General features: G+C 38.4%; 1 protein-coding gene across 1 annotated transcript in view; it reads left to right on the forward strand.

Annotated features, from left to right (window-relative positions):
* Nucleotides 1-25,894, forward strand: part of tanc2b (tetratricopeptide repeat, ankyrin repeat and coiled-coil containing 2b) — a gene marked incomplete at its 5' end in the record, with an annotated part of 177,678 nt that overhangs the window by 33,168 nt on the left and 118,616 nt on the right. The window contains one exon of the mRNA XM_079261420.1: nucleotides 22,050-22,147. Within this exon, the coding sequence (XP_079117546.1) occupies nucleotides 22,081-22,147 (67 nt within the window). The remainder of the gene's footprint in view (nucleotides 1-22,049; nucleotides 22,148-25,894) is intronic.

A 25,894-nucleotide genomic window follows, 5' to 3' on the forward strand; every position in this document is an offset into this window, starting at 1 on the left:
TCATGTAGTTGGAGTGTTCATATGTTTCCATTTTATGTACATCAACCCTTATTTGTGCACACTTCTTGATGATGCATCACAGCTGCTGTTCAGCAGTCATAACACCTAGAAGAGGATGCCCTATCCCTTTTAATAATACATTATGTTTAAATTAAATTAATAGGGAAGCTGAAGATGCTCTTTCTTGTTTGCAGTAGCTCATTCATTTTCATAACAGAGCTTCATCAACCCAGCACACAGAAGTCTTCATAACTGAAGATAAATAACTCTGTGAACTGGAAGCAATCAGTATTTTACTGACATTTCATGTGAGCATCCAGCACCGATAAAATGACACAGGTGTCTCGATATCATTGTTCACGCTTGCTTTGCTTTACAAATTCCTCTAAAGCTAGGCTCATGGCTGCTGTGTTAAATGTGGGAGGAAACTGCAGCTCCATTCTTGGCAACCAGTGCCACATGATTGACAGAAGGTGAGATGGTGGTTTGGATCTAACAGACATTTATTGGTAGTCATCAAGCTGCCATCAGAGGTCAGCTGCTTGGCGAACACTAATTGGGTCTTTCTTTCCTCTGGTCCAGTCTTTGCTTTCAATCAAATGTCAGTTAAGCTTGACAGTGATTGGGTGAGTGGCTGAACTGGAAAAACAAGCCATTTTAGATGTTTTCTTTTCTTCCCACGCTTCCTTTCTATCTTTTCTACACTCCACCAAGATATAAATTTACAGTTACAAATGGCAGTCCTGAAGCTATAACTGTCACAGATGTGTTTTACCTGTTTGGTGTTTTATAGATCATGACTCTGGATCAACAGAAGAAAAGATTATAGCCAGTGAAAAGCTTAATCAGGACACATTTGAAGGTTATTGCGTAGCCACAGTACAGCCAGATCCCTTTAAAATTCCTTTTATATTTTTCCAGATTTGTTTTTTTTTTTTTTTATCCCCAAATTTCATGTTTTACTTTTTGCATTTATTTAAAAAATATAGAAATCTGTTTTTTTACTAAATTACCTCATGTTTTCCAGGTGGTGTGTCTGATATGTGGTGCATTTTATTGCTCTAGCTGATTTATATACAGCACTTTGTTTCAACTGTGGTTGTTTTAAAGGGCTTTATAAATAAAGTTGAATTGAGTTGTATAAAATTTCAACAGTTTAATTGTAAAGATGTTTTTCTTAAAGATATTATTTTAGCTCTACAGGCCTTTATGACACAGTTGCTGGACAGGAAAGGGGATCGTAGACAGAGGGCAGACCTGCAGCAAAGTGCTCCAGGCTGGGATTTGAACCTGCAACAGGTGCATCGATGAGCTGAAGTTTGTTTCCCATAAAGTTTCTCCTCAACCAGCTGAGCTTCGCGCCATAAATATGTTTCTGACTCTTTTTAAAAAAGATCATTTTTATGTTTTATACACAGCAGTGCCCTACAGCAGTTTTTGTGGACATGAACTGATATTTTTCCCACCAGTGATCTTAAGGATAGCCTTCAGCTGCAGCTCAAACACTCTGAGTAAGAGAGTCTGACGGAGGCTGCTCTTGTCTCCTGACGTTCCTCCTTGTTCGTAACACCTCATCAAAGGCAGAGGCAACTTTGTCGTTTCATCTGCAGACATTTAGGGTCGAATTTCTTTATTTCTTGGACAACTTTGGTGTTTCTGCTGGTCTTGTAGCTGTTGCTGACTTTCTGGAGGAGACGGGAGTCCTGTCAGTTTAGGTGATATCACACGGATGGAAGGCTGCAGCCGTCACAATACATCCCACTCACCTTGATTTTCTTGGTTATTTGGCTCGGAGACAGTGAAAAACTCTAAAATTAGGAGGAAAAGTCGATTGCACCATCAGATGAGCAAATTCCACATTATTCCATCTTTTACAATGAGGCCTGTCACGGTAACAAATTTTGCCATGCAATTAATTGTCTCAGAAATTATTGCGATAGACGATAATATTGCATGATTACAAAGTGATTATTGTCACGTTGAGACCATTTTCAACTAAAATAACAATAATGGCATAATAATGCAAGTATACCCGTTCAAAAATGGTCATACTTTAATTTCTAAATCACATTTAGCGCGACTTGAAGACTAGCTTTTGTTCATCCAGTCCTCAGTCTGTTAAAACAGATCAAGATTTCTACTGCGGTTTTGGCAATGTTGTTATCTGGAACATATGGTCTCTAAACACCATGTAACACAGTTACATCGTCTATGGTCAGTCTCATATAAGGGGACATGTTTTGACTTGACCAGAGGTGGAATGTCATAATAAAATTGTGGAATTGCCCTTTTTAACATGTACATATGTTCATCCAGGCAATTATTACTGGGTGTGACATAAAAAGGCAACATTTTTAACAATATTAGAGGGCAGCAAGGCTTTACCAACCACGCTGTCTGAGTGCAATACATGTTGCACTGTCCTGGTTGTATTTAATCTGTTGGTTAAACAGCCCCTGCAATGGACTGGCCAGCTGTCCAGGGTGTAACCTGTCTTTCGTCCAAAGACTGCTGGGATAGGCTCCAGCTTCCCTGCGACCCTTAATCAGACTAAGCGGTTAGGATAATGAATGAATGAATGAAGGAATGGTTAAACACCCCAGTGATCATGGAGTGTCGGGAAGATGGAGATAGCCTGTTTAAGGCCTTTTTTTTTCCAGCTGACATCAACTGCAGTTGATGAGCAGATGGAAGCTTGTTGTTTTGCCGTGTTTAGTAAATATTGTATTAAAACAAATGTGCAACTCGCTCAATCTCTCACTTTGGATGAGAGATTGAGCGAGAGAGAAAAGAAAGACAAATGAAAAAATTATTGCGTCCGGCAAATTTATTGAGCACATTTTTTCTTATTATGCCATTAATTAACTTATTGCTTATTACGACATGCCTATTTACAATCAATACAATTTATAATGTCAAAGTCTGCAATTTTTCTATAGTACACAAATCGTAGGAATCTAAGCAGAGCCACTTTGTCCAATAGATTTATTAAAAATAAAATCTCATAGAAATAATTTTTAATGTTGACGGAGAGTCCTTTTGCAGTGTTTAAAGAAAGGTATTGGCAATTTTCAGTCTGATGACAGCAACCCAGGCTTTGTTGCATCATCTCTGCATTATGAATTGAGGAGACCAATGCAGCAGCCTCAAAGCCTGATGTATTACCATCTTCACATGTATAGAATTTCAGTTGCTCTACGCTTCCTTTTTATTATGTACCACGTGTATTCATGTGGGCGGTGGGTATGGAGTGCATGCCAGTTTGCATCCAGACTCTCCCATAGTGCCATGCTGTTTAAATGAGGACCCGTATACACTAAACGGTTGTTAGGAACCTGCTAGGTCTCCTTGCGTCACCATTACCTGGGGAGAAAAAGGTTAGCACTGTAGCACAGCTTAAAGGTAAAATATGCTGTCTATGCCTATGTGAACATCTGTTATTACAGAAGTTTGTCTATGTATGATGTTTATGGGGAGACTGTGTTAAATAAAAACATGAAATTATATGACATGTGATTCATTTGGAAAAGACACAAAATAAGAAGAAAGCACACAAAAAGAGGAAGAAAATCTGAAAAACAGATGATCTATTCAGAAAAAAACCCTCACTGACACTGGCTGCATGGTGGCTGCGTTACAGGATGTGTTACTCGTGGTTGTAAGCCCATAGAACAGTGTCCTTCAGCCACTGTGCCTCTCCTGGCACACCTTAGAGATCACCAGGTGTGCCATGGAAAATGATCCAATTTCACCTAATTGGTCTAAAAAGCATTTCTCTTTTAAACTACTGAATTATTATCTGTAAATAATATGCCATTATTTTTCTATAATCTGCTCCCCATTTTCCACAACATATCTGTGTGAGCTGAATTTTTCATGTCTTAAAGCCGTAAAAACTAAAAACGGGGAGAGAGGTGTTCAGGAGGACATTTGTTGAAGTATTTTTTCTAATTCCTGCCCGTTTTTATCCAAACAGTCCCAGGTTTCACACTGGGTAAGTTGAAATATGACAGAAAGATCACAAAAGACCCTTTTCTTTGTATGTATTTAATTCATATTTAAGAAACTTTAATAAGAACGACTTTATATTGATAATATAGGCTACAGATTTTTATTTTTTAACACTTTTGGCTTGTGTTGTACCTTGGGGTTCTTTGTTTTAAAAGGAATTGATTTAACATTATGGAATATCTGGAATAATGCATCATGACTGGGAAGATGTGGTCAGTCTTTACGAGATTACATGTGATGTGCAAAGCTGTTTCTGGTTCTTGCAATGTGCATGAAGTCTGTGAAAACAGACAAAATCACCTGCAGTAAGTGTTTTAATATTGAAGTTTAAACACATAACATGATGTTTTTATGCTGTTTTCACTTGAAAATGAGGTAAAATTCTTTTCCATTCAGTTAGTATTTATGAGTGTTCCCGCTTTTTTGGAAACAAGGTAGAAAATAGCTTCTTACAAGCAAGACTGATTACATAGGAAAAAGACAGTCAGTACACCTGCCAGTGCCTTTTTTCCAATGTTAACTCATTTGCATGCTAAAGGCATGCAGATCTACAGAAAATGTCTGAAGATGAGATGAAAGGAGATTAGAAAGGGTTGCTGCTAATTCACAGTGGACAAAGAAGTTTTACAGTGAATGTGAACATGGTGGTGGTGTACATACAGAAGTGGAACAATACATAATTCAGCAGGAAGCAGATTCATCTCCTATCTCAGTCAGTGTGCCTCTGCTTCGGTGAAACCGGGGTTATATCTGTGCCGATGTAATTTGCAGACTTATTTCCCAAGACATGAACAAAACAGAGGCTGTTGTCAACTACCACTTTTGACAGTTGGACCTGTTTTTCTGACTTATATGAGTGGGTGAGCCCAGTTGTTGGCAGAAGCTCAATTTCTCAAACCGAATGTCATCTTGAAGACCTATATGATACACGTAGATTCTTTTTCAATCTCTTTCCTACTGTTTGGTTGGATGGCAATAGCTTATTGATCTGTTCTATTCTTGTCCTGAGGTTTGAAAGCATACCCACACCCTGAAAACTTAATACCAGTATCTGTAGGAAGTGCACAGTTTATGGCCTCCTGGTGGATTCTATTGATTCTCAGAATTATTTTTAGATGTCATGAACATCGTCACTCTTTTACTGATTCATGTTGATTGATAGTATAGATTTCTGTTAACAGGCACACCAGTTCATGGGATTCTTTGTAGATCATCATAAGAAGAAAGGAAGATAACCCGTCTCACATGCATAAACAAAGATTTTCTTAAATGTTGCATCTTGTGTTTTATTTGCAAATTCATTGTGTATTTCCAGTGCATTTGCCGTCGGCCTAAATTCTCATCTGATGATGCAGGAAAAAAAAACATGATCTATTCCCAGAGTTGATCTCAGTTTGGCTCACCAGGATTGCTTTCCTATGAGTCCTTAGGTTCCAAGTTGAAACTTTCAGGTTATTATTCTAATTAATCACATTTTATTCGCATAACAAAATTTGCCCCAAAAAGCAACTTTTTTTTCCATTTTAATGTATTTTAGGGATTATTAAATCAAATAATAGTAAAAGAGATTGATTTAATAAACTCAAACTCTGTTAATGTCAGGAAAAATGCATTTAACTTTTAAAACAGTAAAACAGAAATAGAAAACATCCATGGCCAAAACTAAACAGACCCAAAGTTAAAGTGTCATTTTAAATACTTTAACTAACAGCTGCAGCTCCAGTAATTCTCTCTAAGAGTCTACAACATGTTATTATAGCAATTTTAACTTTTTAAAAATGTAATTCCAGATGAATAAACATTATTATCTGACAGTAAACCAGGACGGGATCACTTAGTGGTAACTTCAGTCTGATCATGCAGAAGAGGTAATCGCCTCCTGCTCTGACAGCAGTGCGGAGCATAGACTGTACTGAGTACTGAGCATAGACTGTATATAAAAAGATGGATGGAGCCTCCGTGACGTCACCCATAGGTTTCTGAAGAGCTGAATTGAAACTCAGTGGGAGGTTCCTACCATCACCATCTTGGCTGGGGCATGTGTGGCGTCTTGCCCGGAAAATACAAATATGGTCAAAGAGGTGGAGCTGAGAGGAGGGCTGTGAGCGTCATGGTGGATGATTGACTAACCAGCTAATGGAGGTAAGCGGGCTAAAGTTTAGTTACGTTGTTAACCACCTGAAAACCGCGGTTGTTCTGCCAGTTTCTTTTTACTTGAAGCGGGAGATCGGGTACCTGTCAATCAAAAGGTAGATATGGTGAATTTTGAGATTAAATTACTTTGAAACAGGCGAGTTAGAAAATAATTCACTCCCCCCACAGTTGTCATGAAGGTAAACCTGACCTATAAACCGAAAATGGATTTTTGAACCAGGCTGTAAACATGTTTATTTCTGCTGTGAAGTTGGTCTTTTTAACATAGGAGTCTATGGGGATTTGCTCTGTTTGGCAGCCCCTAGTGGATGAAGGAGGAACTGCAGTTTTCTGCACTTCTGCATAGGCTTCACTTTTAACCGCCGGAGGTTGACGCTTGGTACTGAGCTACATGTGTATTATTGGCACGGGGCACGGGGGCAAAAGTGAGCTGCTGCTAACGGAGAAGAGAAAACTACACATTCTTTTATTTTTATTCATCAAAGTCCCTGATTCCACCAGAAAAAGCCGCCAGACTTGTTGATTCTCAAGTTGTCTTTAAATAGACTCACTGACGGGTCTGAAACAATTCTAAAAATCGTGCCAGTGTTGCTTAGATATGTAGCCGAGGTACCACGTGCATCAGTGTAATCGGCATAATAGAAAATTGTGCTATGACAAAGGTTTTGCGATTAAAATGCGTTTGGTCTTTTTTTTTTTTTTACTCGTTAATGTTTCTGTAAAGTTAAGTCCAACTCCTAATAGATATAGAATATATTTGCTCAAAGCTTTGATTCACATTCTGCTATTCGGATGCAACCTAAAATTTCTGTGCAAGTTGTTTGTGTTATCCAACACAGCTGCAGTTTTTTTTTCTGCTCTCATATTTTGCTTCTTATGAAAATAGTTGTAACTCAGTTCATTCATGAAGAAAACCAATGAGCCTCCTCATTGCTTTACTCCTTTTAAGAGACCATTCTAAGCCTATCAACCACCCAGCCGCACTCTATATACAATAGCCTTAGGCAAACAAGTTCCACACTCTTATCTGACTCTGCTACTCAGAGATACTAAGTTACTACAAGGATTTATCTGCCTCTGGCAAAGTGACATGTAGCTTAGCAATATAATCAAATAAATTCAGTGGAGATGAAGACATTTATGCATGAAGAGAGATGCAGGGAACTTGTGTAAGTTTATTGTCTAGCTCTTTCCTCTAATCGCTGAATTAACCCATTTTGGTGTCAACTTAGTCAGGAAGACTGAACTGGCAGCGCAGAGTAAAGTAGTAGTTATTGTTCTTTGTGAAATCATCTTTAGGCTGAAACCAGATCTGTCTGAAAACAGAAGCAGGGCAAGATGTTTTGATTCCACTTACAAGGCTTTTTGAAAAGGATTCACATTCAGACCTTTTTGATTCTTTTGAAACACCAAGTAACAAATGATGCCCTTGTGGTTGTTTGATACTGATCATCAAAATACCCTTAATCTGCTTAATTATAGTGATGTTTCACACCTTCCAGCTATGATTTATGTTGTTCCATGTATTGCTGTTCTTTTGTTATTGATAAAGGGATTAATAGGAGGAATTTTCTTCTTCTCTTTTTAATTGGGTTGTTTAATGTACTTATCAGTAGTTAGTGTCTTTCCTGCAGTTTACAGCAGCCAGAAAAAGAAAAAAAATCAGAGCATGAGCACAGAAACTCAATTTCAACCTCAAACCTCAAACATTTTAAAGCATTTGAAATAAGCACTGTATTCTGTGACTCTTTCACTGCTTCATTTTTACTTTGGGAATCTCTTCTAAATTATAACTATTATTTGTGCTGAATGTCTCGGTTGCTAAATCCTTTTGTTGATCTACTGTGACTTACAATTCAACTGGTCTAGACACACATATCATGTTTTAAATCTTTGCAAAAGTAATAGCTGGCAGTAAGCTCTTGTAAGTAAGGATACATCCACACAGAGACAGAACAGATTTAGTTTTTTATAGAAGGTTTTCTGTAATGCTGCCTTGGAAATACACCAAAAACAGGGAAGAAGACATGTAGCATGAACTTTACACACTGGAATCTGCCATTGTTGTAGCTGTCAGTGGGGTTTGTGCATGTGGGTTAAGGTAGGGGTGGGCAACTCTAGTCCTCCAGGGCCACAGTCCTGCAAGTGTTCAGTATCAGAGTAGTGCAGAGTTTAATGTCAAGCTCTGCACCAATCTGCTGTGTGTTGCGGCAGGGAAACTTAAAAACACTTGCAGGACTGCTGCCCTCGAGTACCGGAGTTGCCCACCTCTGGAAGAAATAGGCAGGATGATGGCGTCAGGAAAGATGGGTATTGTTTGTGAACATGAAGCACAACTGTGGTGTTTAAAAAAAGATCTGCAGTTCAATGCAGACGCTTTAAACTGTACCATAACCTGTTTCTGTGTGGATACACACCCACAAAAATAGACCCAATAATACACATAAAGCCTTCAGAATACTGATGAAAGACTCCATATCAGCTGTAGTATTGAGCATCAATTGACCTTTTTTGGAAACTGGTGCGATTGTGTTGCAAAAAAAGATATATGTACACACAAAATGGAAAAAGTTGGTGTTTACAGAGCTATTCACTTTGTAACTATTTAGGAAGACACCTGGTTTTAGACTCCCACACACTGATTCTGTGTGGGTGAAACATCTAGTGATCCCCAACCCTGGCTCTAAAGGCCCAGTCTCCTGAAGGTTTTAGATGTGCTGTTGCAAGATACCAAATTAAATGGATGTCTGAGAACCTCTGCACAAGTCTGCTATTGAGGCATTAACCTGAGTCAGGTGTATTGAATGAGTCAGGTGTGTTGAAGCAGGGAATCATCAAAAGTCTGCAGGACTGTGGGCTTTGAGGACTGGTGTTGGGGATAACTGTTGTAAACGATAAACAACTGTAGCAGCATCGCCTAAACTTGTCCCTATGTGGTAACGGCCTTGGTTTACTGCTGTCTGATTCTCCAAACTGGGAATGCTCTGGCTGCTTTCTGCTGCAGGTAAAACACTTGACTGTTAATGCAACACACAATCAAGCATGATGCAAAATATTCAGTGTGTTGTCCAGGGACATCTCAAATGAGATCAAAATGCGAAACTGGCAACTGTTGGACAGCCAAGCTACATCACCAGGTTACAGCTGCTGCACATCTAGTTGGAGTCTGCTGCTAGCCAGATCATTAACTGACAGCAATTTGCTTCTGGCTGGAGAAATATGATGCAAACTATCCAAATATTCCAGTTATGTTTTGTCACCTGTCAATGCAGAGCTGCAGAGGAAGGAAATAACATGTTGTGATCATAGACCGTATAGAAAAAGATGGACAGAGCCTCCGTGACGTCACCCATAGGTTTCTGAAGAGCTGAATTGAAGCTCGGTGGGCGGTTCCTACCATCGCCATCTTGGCAGGGGCATGCGTGTCGTCTTGCCTGGAAAATACAAATATGGGCAAAGAGGTGGATCTGAGAGGGGGGCTGTGAGCGTCATGGTGGATGATTGACATCAAGCGAACTCTGAGCTTTCTGTAGCTAAGAGCTAACCGAGCTAACCCGGAGATAACAGGAGCTAACCAGCTAACGAAGGTAAGCAGGATAAAGCTAAGTCATATTGTTAACTGACTAAAAACCGCGGTTGTTCTGCCTTATTATTACTTAAAGTGGGAGATCGGGTACCTGTCAATCAAAAGGACACGCCCTTAAATGTGCTGAATTTCAAGATTAAATTACTTTTAAACAGGCGAGTTAGAAAAAAACTCACTCCTCCCACAGTTGTCATGAAGGTAAACCTGACTTATTAAACTGAAAATTGATTTTTGTACCAGGCTGTAAACATGTTTATTTCTGCTGTGAAGTTGGCCTTTTTAACATAGGAGTCTATGGGGATTTGCCCTGTTTGGCAGCCCCTAGTGGATGAAGGAGGAACTGCAGTTTTCTGCACTTCTGCATAGGCTTCACTTTTAACCGCCGGAGGTTGTCGTTTTGTTGTGATTCTTGCTGTGTAATACCTTTCACTGTTAACTTCCCTCTGCTTAGACTCTCTGAGTAATAAACGTTATAAAGACAAAACTAAGAAAATTGAGTCTTCTTGCTGCTTTGGTGAGAATGTCAGCCCAATCACCCTCTTTGTGCCCCAGGGAAAACCTGCTAATATGGATGAAATTACATCTCTCACTATGGTTTCATATTGACAAAGAGCATTATATTTTGTCTGAGGTGAATATTCTTAAAGGCTCTGTTGCACGGGTTTGTCACCATTATGTGTGGAAATTCATAAAAAGCCATTATTCATTTGCCATTACCTCATGAAGTGCGATGGAGTGTGACCTAATCTGTTAGCTGCCAAAAGAATATCTCAATCTGATGTAAATATGAGCCATGATTATCAGGCAAACGAGGAATACAGGGAGAAAAAGAGATGCTATGAGACCTCCAAGAATCTAATTTCAGCTTCCCTCCTGACTGGAGACACCAGCTGATTTTAAATGCTTCAATCTCAATGCAAATGTGCACTTCTGCCAATGTTGATTACCCGCCGATATCAGCCTTCCAAGACTGACCTTCCCTCGTCACGTAACGACTTTATTTGCCCCTTTGAGCTGCCTGTCAAACATCGAACCATTTTTCCTCCTGAAGCTCTGCTCTGTTTGTCTGAGCAGGATTGAGGGGCTGCAGAGTGCAGATGTACAAATGGTAGGCTCTGAGAGGATTTATGTAAAACTAAATTGCCTTTGTGTTCCCCAGGATGGATGATGGACATTTTAGTGTCATATGTCACAGACAAAGATGGAAAACTATTATTTAAATCAGGTTTGGCTTCATCATTTAAATGACAGGATTTCTGGCATCCTTTGCTCAGTGTAGCAACGCTTATGTTGCAGCAGCACATCTAAATGGCCAGCAGGTGTAGCAGTGAGGTCTGGGAATGAAGAGACAGGATGTAGAAAGGAAGTGGAGGGGATGACTGGAAGCAGCACTAGGTGGGTTTAATCGAACTGTCTTATAAACTGTCCTTCTCTCCAGGGGAGCGGCAGATTTAACTCTGTCTGAGCTTTTTACATCACCGCGCTGATATAATGCTTTAAGAATGCATGCCTATGTGTCACCTTGCAAGCAGAGTGTTGCCTTTGTCTTTACATCACAAGGAGTAAATTCCTGAGCAGCTCATTTCTCCTCCAGAATGACTCTTTTACCCCTTTTCTTCACAAGTCTTTGTGAGCTTTCCATTGCATCCTCACAAGTGGATGTGTGTGTGGTTGTGTTGTTGCTCACAGCAGCAACCAAACAAGAGCAGAGGGAGTTAAAGTAGCACATTCAAAACATATTAAAATCAGAGCTCTGATGCTGTTGTCATTGTGATATCTGCAGGGAAAATGGCTTTTTCATAAATCACTTACAAACCGCGCTGTCTTTCACTGAAGAAATTACAAATAAGACATGCTGTAGGACTTTGAAAAAGCAGCTGTGAGAGAGGGCAGAAAAATGGGAATTCATCCCATTATTCTGGTTTCATCCAGACATCCTGGAACAGAAACAGAGAAAAAAAAAAAAGGCCATGAAATATGTTCACCTTTATCTGGCTATTTCTGATTCTAATAAAGGTTGACACACGATTTCAGCCGCTTCCTTTGAATGGATTCGAGCAAGAGCGCGAAAGAGGTCTGAGCCGGTTCCAACTGGGCATCGTTATTGTAATGAAACTGCGTGACAGTTGGCTTGAGTAGGAGGATTGTGCTTCTCCTCAGGGTCATACCACCGTCAAAATACACAACAATTCACCAAGTTGAATTATCAGACTATGTGGAATATGTATGCGTATTTGTAAAAGCACATACAACTCTGCTTTCCCTGAAATTCAGGGAAAACCCGCGTGGATCTGGAATCTCTTGGTCTAACGTTACTGGAAGACGTCAGATTGCAGCATCAGCTGAGACTTTAGCAGAAAGAGAGGAACGCATCAGATTAAATCTGTTCTGGTTTGTTATTGTTGAGAGTAGAGCGTGCTATCTCAGTATCTCAGTCTGAATGTTTCTGTTCAGGTAAACAAGAAAAAGCCTCAGAGGGGATTTAAAGTTTGTGAATATATTTGCTCACCTGCTTTACGCGGTCGTTGCATGTCAGGAGATTTTATATTAATGTGAAGAAAAAGTAAAACTGGTTCTTTTTTGTACTTTGCAGGTTTGGAGTTTTAAGGCAGCTGTCAACTGTTGCTGCTAAATTTAGCATCAGTTTTTTTTTTGCAAAATTTTGATGTTGATGATTTATGTCACCTCAAACTCTAGAAAAGATGCTAATCCCGCTTTTTGACTGTGCACCTGATAAATTCATTAGATTTGAGCTTTAAAATGAATCCTGCTGACTTGTTACATTTTTTTTTTAGTAAATCCTAAAATTTTCTTGTCAAAAATATTTTATTGTATTGCAATGATATTTAAGATTAGATTTATAGGAAATAATTCACTCATTGTTGTGAAGTAGTGCTGCTAACAGCTGATTCTTGGCAAACCAAAAGTTAAGCTTAATTAATCATGATTAATTTTCAAACTAATAATGCAATTAATTGTGATTGAAAAGGGTAATTTTTGCTCCAGTTTTAATGTTTAAGAATCACGATCGTCCTGGTTGTATACTGCTTGGACTTGATGCTAATAAAAAGAAATTGATATAAATGATAATAAATAGATATACATAGTTAAAGTAATTTTCTGCTTTATTCAACTTTAGTCCAATTTAATTTAACCTTTGAATATCTGACCATTCAGACAACAAAATCTCAAATTCCTTTAAAAAGATGAAGTCCAGTTCAATCTAATTAAATCAGAATAATGATCCTCCATATTATTCCAGTTTATTAGGAGTTCATATAATTCCAATTGATAAAAAAATTACTTAGTTAAGCAGACAGCAACATTTAGAGGGAAGGAAAAAAATGTATTCAAGGGGGACTGTAAAAAATGTAAAAAATCAGTGTCATAAAAATGAACATGGGCAATATCAACTAATGCATTGATGTGAAATAAGAGCAGTTATATTGTGCATAATGAATGTGTATTGCTACAGTTTCCTTAGTGGAAGATCTTGTGGTAAAAGTTGTGCTTCCATTCATGAACTTTGAACAAAGTGGTGACTTGCAGCATTTATATCATGTAACAAAACTGATGTTTGTACAGTAGCCCAGAATGGACAAATGAAGAGTCCTAAATGTTATTTTTTTTTGTGTTCTGAATGTGCTCAGGATGAAGGAAAAAAGGTACCCAGCATCGATTTGAAACTTTACCTCTGGCTGTTACTAAATCCCACAGACTGCTCTGATTTAAAGGAAAAAAAAAAGTGACATGAGGATTATTTCAGATTTTAAGTTTTCCATTCATCAAACACACTTGGAGTCATCAAAAAAGGATAAAAGAAGACAAAGGAATAATGACTATATTTCATAAGATGTACTTTTCTGTCATCATTTCTATCTCCTGACAGACAGACTGATTACTAGGAATCCTGGGTAAAATTGCAAGTAAAACCTGGTAGGAATGTGGAATATTTCATTATAATGTTGTTAAATATCATTTCAGACAGGTATTTATTTATGTTCTACATTTCCAAAAAAGTACAAGAGAAAGAAAAAGACTTTTAAGCCTTTAATTTTGTCCACAAGAGAATTGAAAACGTATCTGTGTGCCTGATAAGGTGTGTAGTAATCCAGATATCACCACCTAACCTAGCAGCACAGATGGCCGAAGCATTAATCTGTATTAATAGATAATCTATCACAGGGCAGGAATGAAACTTTGTTAGCAGCCGCCTTAAGTAGTTTCTGCATCGGCTTGCGCTGCTCTCACCTTGTGCCGGGTCCTGACACTTTCCGTTATTGATATCAGTGTGATTTATGGAGCTGTGCTCCCCTGACCACCCTCAGACTGGCGAGTATGATTCATCCCTGTCTGATGCTGCAGGGTGACTGCTGCTGGAAAGATCAGGGAGGAGGCTTCTTCTTTTTGAGTGAATGTTTTCTTCCTTGACTTTAGAGACGGACCCTTGCAGGATGTTTGTGATCAAGCAGCTCGTCATCCTCTACATCTCATTCATTATTCCTGATTCTTAGAAGTAAACAAATGAAAATCAACCAACATTGCAGCTGCTTAAAGATAAATATTCAGAAAGTTTCATTTTCTGTGCCACCATTCCTGTTTAATTAAAAGCTGACATTTATGTTTCCCAGTCAGACAGACATATTGTGCTGTAATTGCCTGAAGGAACTTGTGTTCCTCAGGCAGTGGCCGTTTGTCTGCAGTCTGCAGATGCTTCTTAGTGCATGAGCTGTAAAATTATTTCCTCTCTTGCTGCAGCAAAAACAGGCATATTTATTTTCTGACTCCTAATCACTTTTTTTTTTTTTAAACAAATTATTTTATCTTCAGGGAGGAAAAAAAGATTTCTTCACATCATTCACATCTGAAAAGTTTAGTTTCACCGAATCAGCAACTTAAAAGGAAATTCTCCATGTTAATTGCGACTAACCCTCTCTTTTGTGGAACGTCTGTGTTAAAGGTAATCACAGCGAGAGCTCCCCCCTGGGAAATGTGTGTCCCGTCTAATTCTATGATTGTGACTGTGTGGTTTCCTCTGAGATGAGTTCTGATTGGGTAACATGAGATGAATCCTATTGGATATCCTGCGACACTGGCCTTTGCCATCACTGGCCCCATTAAAGGATACTTTATTGATTGAAAAAAGCTTTGTAATTAATGGAGGGTCACAGTGGATGTCAGTCCAGGCTCAGACTCTGGTTGGGGGGTGGGAGATGCTAGCACCTGCTGCTGGCTGGATTTCTTTTATGTTTATAAACTTAGATGGGACTTAGTGATTAAAAATTTAATTTATTCAACATGAAGGTTGCAGTTTGAGACACTTAATCCTCTAATAATGATAACTCCGGTCTCTCAACATTATGCCATGACGAAGCAATTCTTTAAGCAAGGCTTACTGCTAAGCCCACATATTTAATGACTAATGCTAGTAATTCAGTGCCAGGCTTTAAGCTCTTCACGCAGGTATCTCTCAAGCTCAAAAGGCACATTTGAGACCCATTTTGAGAATGTTAAAGCTGCTGTTTTGAGCCTTGCTTACAAATGAACCGAGCCGTTTTCTGTTTTTCATTAAAGCGAACCAAAGTACGCTGTTTTGGGTGATCAGAGTAGTTGAAAGCTGCTCATGCAAAGCTGGTGAATGTGCCTTTAAGTGGCATTTAACACGCAGGAGGAGCATTCTGCCCAAGCTGTGGAAGATCCTGAGATGGGCTGCATCCGCTTACGCACATTATCCGTGAGAGCATGCTGATTCTTGGCTTCCCTTCACAAAGGCCGGTACACAGGGTCAGAGAGAGTGGGAATGAGAGAGGTGAATGCTTACACCCTCAGATGAAACATTAGTTCAGTTGTATATATGGTTGCATTTTTCTGTGTGCCTGACATCTCCTGCAGCTTGAGAATCATCCGTGTGTGGCTATTTGCCTACTCAGAGTCCTGTCCTCGAAGATTTCAAACATCGATTGCCTCTTCTAGAAACAGACAACAGTTTCTCCTCCCTATTTTCTGCTCTGGCAGCGAATAAGCTCTTCATGGCTCGCCTGCTTTGCTCACTGTTTAACATATAGAAACATACACTGAGGTAGATGTTTAGTATTTCAGCTGTTGTGCTTTTACTGGTAAGAGCTCACTGGATTTTCACTGAGTCATGCTTTTCTTTTTTTTTTTTTTTTTTATAAGATTTTCTGTTGGTGTTATCACAGCTTGCCTTCTGGCCTGTAAGCTAACCAAACCAGTCATGATAAGCTGTTTGCTTTTTATATTTTCTGCTGAGGTAAAGTAGAGGTGAATTGTAGGGATGTTTGCATGGATGACCTTGCATGACCACGGTTGCATCCCTAGATGCATGCAAAAAAATACAACCCGTTAGGTCATGTTCCAAACTAAAAATGATGCTTATAGTCCACAGGAAAGGGCTTTCTGTGAGACTGCTCATCATCAGTAGACTGATGATATACAATACCAAGTCAGCCCCTTTTTTTATGTCTGATTTGCTTCCAAGGAGTCAGATTTTCTTGTTGTTTTATAAATGTGGCCTTGAACAAAAGGTTTGCATGCTTTTTGCAGGTCTTTCAATTTTTTTTTTTTTTAAAATTCAAATGAATGTGTGAGGAATTCAAGCATACAAAAGACAGCTAACTCAAAGGATGAACCAGTGCTGTGTGTACATACAACAAACAATTTGGAAAAGAACAAAATAAGCCTGTCATAAAAGTTGCATAATTTGTTCCCACTTTATTTTTGTTTTGCTTCATCTGCAAAGATGGCACAATTTTACAGACATAAAATAATATTTTTGCACTAACAAGGTGCAGCCAGAAAGTGGTGTTGGTTCATCTTTATCAGGGTTACTCAGTGTGGTCCCACAAAAATTGCTATCGATCAGACTTTTAATATATATAGCTGCCTCAACACAGCTGAATCAGATAAAGTGAACCTAACAGCCTGTCAAGTTCTGTACAACGACTCATTTGTGTCAGGTCTGTTGGAGCAGGAATACATAGAAAACCTGCTGGATTGTGGCTCTCGTTGGACCAGAATGATTATCCCTGATTGTGATGGAGAACAGAACAAGAAAGGCATCCAATTTCCAAAGAAGAGCTTCAGAAAGTCCTTTAAAAGCTTGGAGAATTATTCCTGCATACTACTTATGGAAAGCTTGTCTAAGAAGGATTATGTTATGATGAAGAATAAAAATGCCCAAACCAAATATTGACTTTCAGGCTTGTTAGATTTGCACAATCTCTGTTCAATATTTCTATTCAGTAAATATTCTATTCAGTGTTGGTGAAATGTTGCTTTTTTTCCCCATTTTTTTGGTATTTAGGAAGAAATGAGGAATAGCTCAAACCTTTTGGACAGCATTGTCTGTGCTCAGTCACCTTTAGCTCACACTGCTGTCTTTGGTGTGACTGAGACTTTTCATCTATGCCTCTGCTTGATGTGAGGACCACTTCTGTCACTGTACTGTATCATAATGAAGTAGGAACGATTTATGTGATGAAGCTGACTTTGACTTCCTCTTTCCCACATATAAGGGAGCCTGAATCACCCAATACAGGCTGAATCCAGAGCCAGAAAATGTTTGCAAACCGAGAATGGGTATTCTTAAGAACTTTTTTAATAACTTATTTTCTAGTTTTTACTTTTAGTTTGTTTGGCGCGGATCATTTGTTAAAATCATATACCAACGTGTTTTGAAAGACTGAGAAACGTCTGAAATCTTTGTGGCAAGGCATGAAATCATTAATTATACAGTACTACCTTCAAAAAAAAAAAAAAAGATGTTTGCTGAATATAAATAACATTTATACCCTAAATACAATTGAAGTGGTGCAAAAACATTTCAGCATGTTGAATTTTAAGTGGTTGAACTTTTAAGGATCTGTCTGTTTTGAGTCTAATTGCTGCAACAACACATTTAAAAAAATGTGAAAATCTAAATGTGTGTCACTGTGTTGCACAAACTTTTCTTTTACCAGAGCCGGTAAATGTTTACAAACCGAGAATAGGTGTTCAGGTTTGAACAAATTTTTTAATTACTTATTTTCTAGTTTTTGCATTTAGCTTCTTTGGCTTAAATCATATTTAAAAATCATATACCATGTGTTCTGAAAAACTGAGAAGCGTCTGACACATGACTGGTGTCTGACTAATGCTGTAAGCATTAACCTGCTATATTGAGACAAAGATGTGTTTTTAATCTTGTTTGTTGAAATAAGACAAAGTACATTTAAGTATTATCTTGCAGAATTAAGACAAAGTATGTTCTAATTATTGTCATGCTGAAATACGTTAAGAGTGTTTTAAGCATTATATTGCTGAAAAAGGACAAGTATAGCATGCTTAAGCTTTATCTTGCAGTATTAAGTCAAGTGTTTTTGTTAACATTGTCTTTCTAAAATACGACAGGCAAAGTGTGTTTAAACTTTGTCTTATTAAAATAAAACAAGCTAATACAAAACATAAAAATACAACAAAAGAATTGTATTTTGAAGTGTTGGCTTACTGAAGTAAGCATGCTGTTTCTGCTCGAGCATTGATCTTGGTATTAACCCACAAAGAACAAAGCCAAAGCAAGGCCCAACGCCACGCCAACAACAACAAATGGACGAGCCCCCAATTTGTCACGATCCGCGTGGAAGGCCGTGACAGTCAATGAGGGAAGACGTGTTTACACACAAAGATGTATTTTATTAAAGAAAAGCAATTAAGTACTTGTATGCAGCGTGTAAAAGTAGAAATTAGTGGTGAAAAGTGGTTGCAAGTCAGTGTCTGAACAAACCAAAAAACCAGTCAGGTGCTCTGATGCCTGGAACCGCCCATAGCACACCTACCTACAAGTAAAGAAAAACATAGTTAAGGCCAGGCCGTCACAAATGCCTAACCTTGTCTTTTAGTCTCTCACGGACTGTTGAATGCACAGTTGGTCATGGTACTGAGCATCAACATTTAATATGTTTGTCTTCCTCTATTTTCAAATTATAGGTGTAAATAATATCATAGTATATTAGTATATCATAATAATAAATCATAGCTTGCTGTTTTAAATTTTGTACGCTTTCCATACTGTTTTAAAGTCGGCTTTTCTCAAGAAATTATTAAATTAAAACGGATTACAATGGTGATGCAAATAAAGTGGGAGACATGAAGGACATTCCTGAAAAGGAGATGCGCTGCAGGGATTTTTACCATTTTATCATCAAGAAGTTATTCATTTTAGTCATATAGTTGCTATTGTAAAAGCAAGTTACAAATATAGATTCAAATTAAACTTTAGCATCACAGTGTGATATTTCTTCTGCAAACACGTGTTATGCTGCTTTATTATAAGATTCTAAAATGACATTTTCTGCCCTTTGTGGAAAATGTAAGTCAACACACAGAATTAAAGGCACATTTCTTCCTGTGAGAATATGTCTATCTTTAACAGTTAACTTCTTAGTTTGATAGTCAAAACAGTCATCTCAGGTGTTAATGACTTGTTTACATGTGGGTAGGTGGCTGTGTCAGAATCTTAATATAAAAGGTATAAAAACATGTTCTTAGAGAAGAAATTGATTCATATTAGTAATTTATTTTTAATTTCTTGGCATGTTGTTACAGATCGCATGTATGGGAAGCAGAGTGAAAAATGTTTATTTTGTAGGTGATTACTCTGGAGCAAAGGTGTTTTTTTTGTTTGTTTGTTTTAATGAGCTGTGTGAAGCAAATTAAAAATGATAGATTCAAGCTAAAAGATAAAAAACTCATTATCCCCTAAACTGAATTAGCTTCGCTTTCTAAGTGCTTTTTATTTCCTGATTTTATGATTAACTTTAGAGCGATCTTATTGCTGTCAGATTTATTTCAAGTATAGACTTGTACCAGATGTTTTGTCTTCTTTTAAACAGGTAAATCGGGCAACAATGCCACTTGCAATCTGATGACTCTGCTGATGTCAAGCTAAGATTCTGCATTATAATACTGATCAACCGCATCCCCACATTTCATCATCTGCCATTTTGATTAGCTAATTCTGACACTAAGAATTTACAATTGTACTTTTCTTGCTTTTATGTCCCATTGAAAAGAAATTCTTTTAAACAGGTAATAATTACACAGTTACAAATGTATGTATAAGAACTGATGGGAAGTGAAATTCAGGTAGAAATCTGAAGAGATGTGAGAATTACATGGCAACTTCTGTTGGTTTCTGACACTTTTGCTGACATTTTCAATCAACTCTTCGACCAGTTCTGTCTCTTCTTTTTGTACTTTACACTTGAGTGAAATTCACAATCTGTAGCTGACAGGACTGAGCTTAGTTTGAAGTCTTGTTGAGACTGAAATGTCTTTCAGCTCAGCTAGATGGAAAGATGAAAGCAAATGTTTTGCAAGAATCTGGCCAGATTTGTGGTTTATTTTAGGTTGTCAAGGGTTCTGTCCTGTTATCTGCAAAGCACGATGCCTCATGCTTCTTACTCTACAAGCACTTTTGATCTAATTTGCATGTATCACGATGGATATGTGCAAATGAAATCACAGTTTTAGTTGCGGTAGAATACTGAATTGCATGTGTCGCAGTCCACCAGTAGCAGTGATATCATGTGTTGCCTCATCTTTATGTCCCCGCTGTTCCTCTGGGTGTTAGTAATATTAAGAACCTGGAATCCTTTACACCCCTCCAGGCCCATGCCTCCCTCTTTCCAGGTCAATAAGGGATTGTAGAGGTGCTGTGGAGGAAGGGCTTTTTGAAAGCATTTTCATGTCCTCCTCTTTTATTTCTTTATTTATTTATTTTCTGTTTGGGTTCACAGCCGGCTCCTCAGCTGGAGCCCATCTGTGGGGCTTTGCTGAGTCACCTTAATCTAATGGAGAACATCTGCTGCCATGCTTTTTACTAGCAAAGGCTCACATCAGAGATATGTCTGCCTTCTGGGGGGTTTGGAGGGTCAGCAAGTGAGGGGAGACAGTGAGGAAATGAACAAAGCTTAATTTTAATCCAGGTGTGTATCTGTATGTAGGGCAGATATTTTAAACTGCGTTTAGCTTTTGGTAAACTTTGTTCGGTCGGTTTTTCACATCGTGCTGAAGTAAGACAATAAAAAACATGGTGACTATGGACAGAAATAAACCATTGGTGCATGAATTTTATTAGAAAATGATATTTTTAATGGCCTTTTGTCATGGAAGGTGTTGCGGCATGAAAACTGTAAGTTTATGACCTGACAGTATGCATGTAGCTATCATACTTTTCAACAGATTGCAAGTGAACTCCATAGCTCACAGTTATCCTCACTCTGAAAAGATGTCAAACACGAACATGCTCAGTTCCAACCTCATCTGATGCAATAAATGATCCATGCACAAAAAAACAAAACAAAACAAAACAAAACCTTTCAGTACCTGTCTTTGTTTCAGAACGTCTTTTGCCTTATTTTTCCCCATCATATGTCATCCTGTTTTCAGCGGCTTGGAGATGTCTGGACTGCTGGCAGGACAGTTGGACATCAGTACTTTCTTTTGGGCTAAAGTAATTCTGTTATTAACAAGCAGATTAAGTTTTAAGCGTTGTCTTGCTGAAATAAGCAAGCCGTTGCTTGGCCTCATGATGAAATGCTGAAAAATTGATGAAAGTTAATTGCCATATGTGCTTAGAAATATTCTTCTTTAATTGCTAAACCACTTGTCTTTAAATGGTCACAGAAATTTAAGTTAATCATGTGTAGAAAGATTTTTATTTGAAAAAGAAGGAAAAGGGAATTTCTCTACCCATCTTTATCTCTCACGCTGGTTGCACATGGCAACAAATTAATCTGTCCAATTATTGCTGTATTTCTTTTTTTCTTATGTTATAGGAGCTGATTTAGTGGTGTTTTCCCTTTACTAGGTGTTGTCTGAGGATAAACATATATAATTTATGTTCTGGTTTTACCATTTACTTTAAATCTCCATCATCAGCTGCATCTCGTGGTCAAACCAGCTGCCCTGTCTTTAAAAAGCAGTGTTGTAAAACCACTTTCCTCCGTTCTTCTTTAATTACAAGGAAACGTTTGATCTTACACTTTGATGACAAAGATAAGATTGAGTATTTATGAATAGGATTTTCCCCACTTCAGTTTTCAGATGCAGAGTACCCATTAGCTCCTTTTGAAGGCTCATTTTTCTCTCCTATCTCGAGGATTAAGCTTTGCAGTGCTGCACCGATATCCCTGATTATGCTTTTACCTAATAAATTCTATTTTAACAGTATCAATTAGAGCTCCTAGCTGACAGCTGATTGTACTTTAATTTGTGTTTCCTTTCCTTTCTCCGACAGATTTTTCTGTAGTCGGGCATCTGCTGCAGTCATGTTCAGGAACAGCTTGAAGATGCTGCTGACGGGGGGGAAGGCCAACCGCAAGAGTCGCAGTAGTGGTGAGTCTGTCTTGTGATGCCAGCCACAAACAATGACGCATCTGCCTGTCAGCAGCACTCAGGAGGTGTTGGTTTATTTTAGGAAGCAGTCTGATGCAGCTTACAAGATTGAATGTAGTTTCAAAGGAATAGTGCTTTAAGTGGTTTTGATACATGGTGCAGTTAACTGGTAATGAATGAAATCAATATTTGCATGATGACCGTCTTCTTTAAAATGACACCAGCACTTCTTGGTAAACTTGTGCACAATTTTACAAGGATATTAGCAATAACAGCTTTGTTTACATCATAGATTTAGTCAGTCTCTTGTTAAATGTCCAACAGACTCCCTGATGATTAGATCTCAACCTTTATGTTTCTTGCAGTCATGAATACTCTAGTAGGCTGTCTTAAGTCCTGTAAGGTTTTACGCATCCATCATTCATTCATTTTCTATACCGTCCAATATAGTCTAATTAAGGGTTGCAGGGATGCTGGAGCCCATTCCAACAATCATCAGGTGAGAGGCAAGGTACACCCTGGACAGGTTGCCAGTCTAACATCCATGGAAATGCAAATTCAGTCGTTCTTTAGGTTTAATTGCTTACCCTGTTTAGCAGCAGGTTTTCCCTTTAATTAAAGTTTGCCATGTCATTCCATGCCATGCAAAACAGTGAGGATTTTGGTCTCTGTTATACTTTGACAAGAGAGGGTTTCTTTGATCATTTCACCTTGCACAAGCATAAGATATTAGTTTAACTTTTTGTCTGCCCTTCTGACATCAGTTGAGTAGTTTTGTGTCTCCTTCGTGATTTATATTTTACCATTGCTTTAGGTTTATCTTGATCAGATCAATTTTCATTCATCTAACAGATAAACATTGCTAAATTAACCCTTTTCTCTGTACTTTTGGATCATTAAATATGGAAAGAGTAAATTGTATATCTGCGGCAGGATAAAAACTATAGACCTTCTCTGGCTTGGGTTTTTATCGTTGTATTAATGCAGCCCAAATTTTTCTTTTTTAACTTGGAACAGTTTATATTATATTAAACTTATAATATTCCATTCAATTTTTCACATTTCTGTACTAATTAATAAATGTATTGAATAAATCTGTGTTTGAAATATTTAAAGTTAGACTCTTGCGAGTCAGCGAGTTACACCTTACCAAGTTGGACAGTTTTTACCTTCAGAACTGCTTTAATTCTTGGTGACATAGATTCAACAAGATGTTGGAAACATTCCTGAGAGATCTACAAGCTGCTACACTGTGGTTGTTATGGTACGCAACGATACTCAGGTAGGCTGTGGAGCCTAAATTATGCTCAAACTGCCAAGAAAATATCCTTCATACCATCATACAAGCACCACCACTGAAACAAGGCAAGATGGACCCATGCTTTATTATGGTTTCCACCAAATTCTGACCCTACCGTCAGTTTATGTTGGCTGAAATGGAGACTTGTCAGACAAGGCAAGACTTTTCCATCTACAATTGTCCAGTTTTGGTGAGTCTGTGTGAACTGTGTCCTCGCTTTATGGTTGTTATCTGATAGGAGTGACGCTAGTCTTCTTCTTCTGAAGCTGGACGTGTTGTGTGTTCAGAGACGGTATATTGTGCACCTTGGTAGGAACCAGTGTTCTAATGAAGAGCAGCTCTTAAGGCTGCAGCATTGAGCCCGGTGGAGTAGCCTGCAAGTCCTTCACTGTCCAAACAGGCGGCGCATCTGTCAGTGCTTTTATGTAGCGATGTTCTTGTCTGCAAGGCTTTAGGCCTCAAGCATACTTAAGGCTGACAAACGTATCTCCCTCTGTGTTGAAATGTTTGTTTATTTACAGCATGTGTGAAGTGCAGAGGAGACCAGGCAGTGGTGCATGACTGGAGGAACCTCTGGTGTTTTGCTATCTGTTGCTGCCATTTTGCAGGGAATCTGCTCCTCCCAGCAGACGAGTGCAGCTCTTACAATCTGTCTCCTCCACTGCAACATCTGTATCCTTCAGCGATCTGCACTTCAGCTTAAACACTTTATTTGGCTTTTTTTTTTTTCATCATTTGACTGACAAGGATTGCTTTAAACCTGCATTCCACTCATGCAGCTGCAGAAGTATTTTTCCTCATCCAATAACCATGTCCATACAGTATGTGCATAAAATTGGGTTTGCTTCAAATCCGAGATGTGATGTGATGGTGGCTGCCACGTTTGATGTACTTAAAAGGAAGCTTTTGACTTGGGGAATGCTGGAGCTCAGAGGGTGCTAAACCCAAAGCAACTGTTTGAGGGCCAACTTAGCTCAGCTGTTGAATGGCACTTTTAATATTAAATAACAGAGATAAGCTGCTGCAATTGCCACCAGGCTGAATTTTACAAATCTGCACCATGACACACTCAGGGAAGAGAGTGTTATCTGTCTGAGAAAAGCCAAAACAAAACTCCGCCTGTTTTATTCTCGTCTGAGTGAGTCTTTAACGCTGTTTCCTCTCAGTCCAACCACTGTCTTATTGATCAGATGCCACTCAACATCTGAAGTGAATGTTCATTTGTGAGCGCAGATAATCTCACACCCAAGACTCATGCTGTTTAAATAGCTGCAGCAGTGTGAATATCAGATCCAAGTCTCTGTGTGTGAAGACACACAGCAGACTTATAGCTGTGTGATTACAGTTCTGTCAAAGGTTGTAACGTGCATCTGTCTGGAAAACTAAAAAGCAAATAAGATCATGCATTAGATTACTCTCTAGACTTCATATATGCCATATGAATTAAAAATAGATGAGTGTGGAGGGGTTATATTATTTTTTTGTCATGTTGGACAGCTAGTGGGGTAAATAGCCGTCGACTTGAAACAAAGTCAACAGAATGACATTGCAATTACAGTTTAAGGCTTTGGTTGATTAGAAAATGAGAAATGGGGTGGAAAGGTTGGGGTGTCTTGACAAGGAGCTGTTGCATGACTAATAAGCATTGAGAAGGATGGGCTTGAGAGCTGCAGTCGAGCAGCCGAAACATGATTTGCACGAATGTGCACATGCTCCATCTGGGACTTGAAATGAATTTTGTAGTATTTTCAGGGTTTCAGATTTTGTCTTTGAAGAGTTTGTGTTCCCCTAAACCAAAAAATGGAAGATACCAAAAGGGACACATCTCACATTTAACACAATGTTTGTACAGATACTATTTTGTATTGCAGAGCTACATGAGTCTCACTAAGTATGAGTCATGTTTGTCCTTGTGAACTGAAATCATGTTTCCCTTCCAGCATTTTCACTTTTTGTACTTAGAAATGAACTTTCTGTTTCTCGTTTTATGTAGGTTACTTTGTATTAACAAAAGCTGTTGAGCATGAATAATAGATTCTAAACAATAATAAACACTAAAGTATGATATAATGCCTGTACATTGGCTGAAACATCCTCATCACACCCACTGGTGCAGATTAGCAGAGGATGAAATGATGTTTTTTCCCCAGGTTCCCAGTCACACTCCAGAGTGTGTTATAGTTGCATTTGTTGGCAGCAAAAGAACTAAAAGGCTCAAAATTTGTCATGTGTCCCATGTGTGTTGGCAAAAAAGCTGTAAGGGACGAGGTTAATATGGTGTCATGACAAACCTAAGTGAACTTCTGTGTCAGCTTAAGAAAGTAAAAGAAAATATTTTAGGAGTTTTCATTTAATTAATTTCCTTTGAAGAGTATGATTTAATTCTGTGGACAGTGTTTTGGTGAATACAGCAGCGGCTGTGTGACAGTTCATTCAGGTCAGTAGGT

Source organism: Telmatherina bonti (assembly GCF_933228915.1).
Source record: "Telmatherina bonti genome assembly, chromosome: 21".
NCBI lineage: Eukaryota > Metazoa > Chordata > Actinopteri > Atheriniformes > Telmatherinidae > Telmatherina > Telmatherina bonti.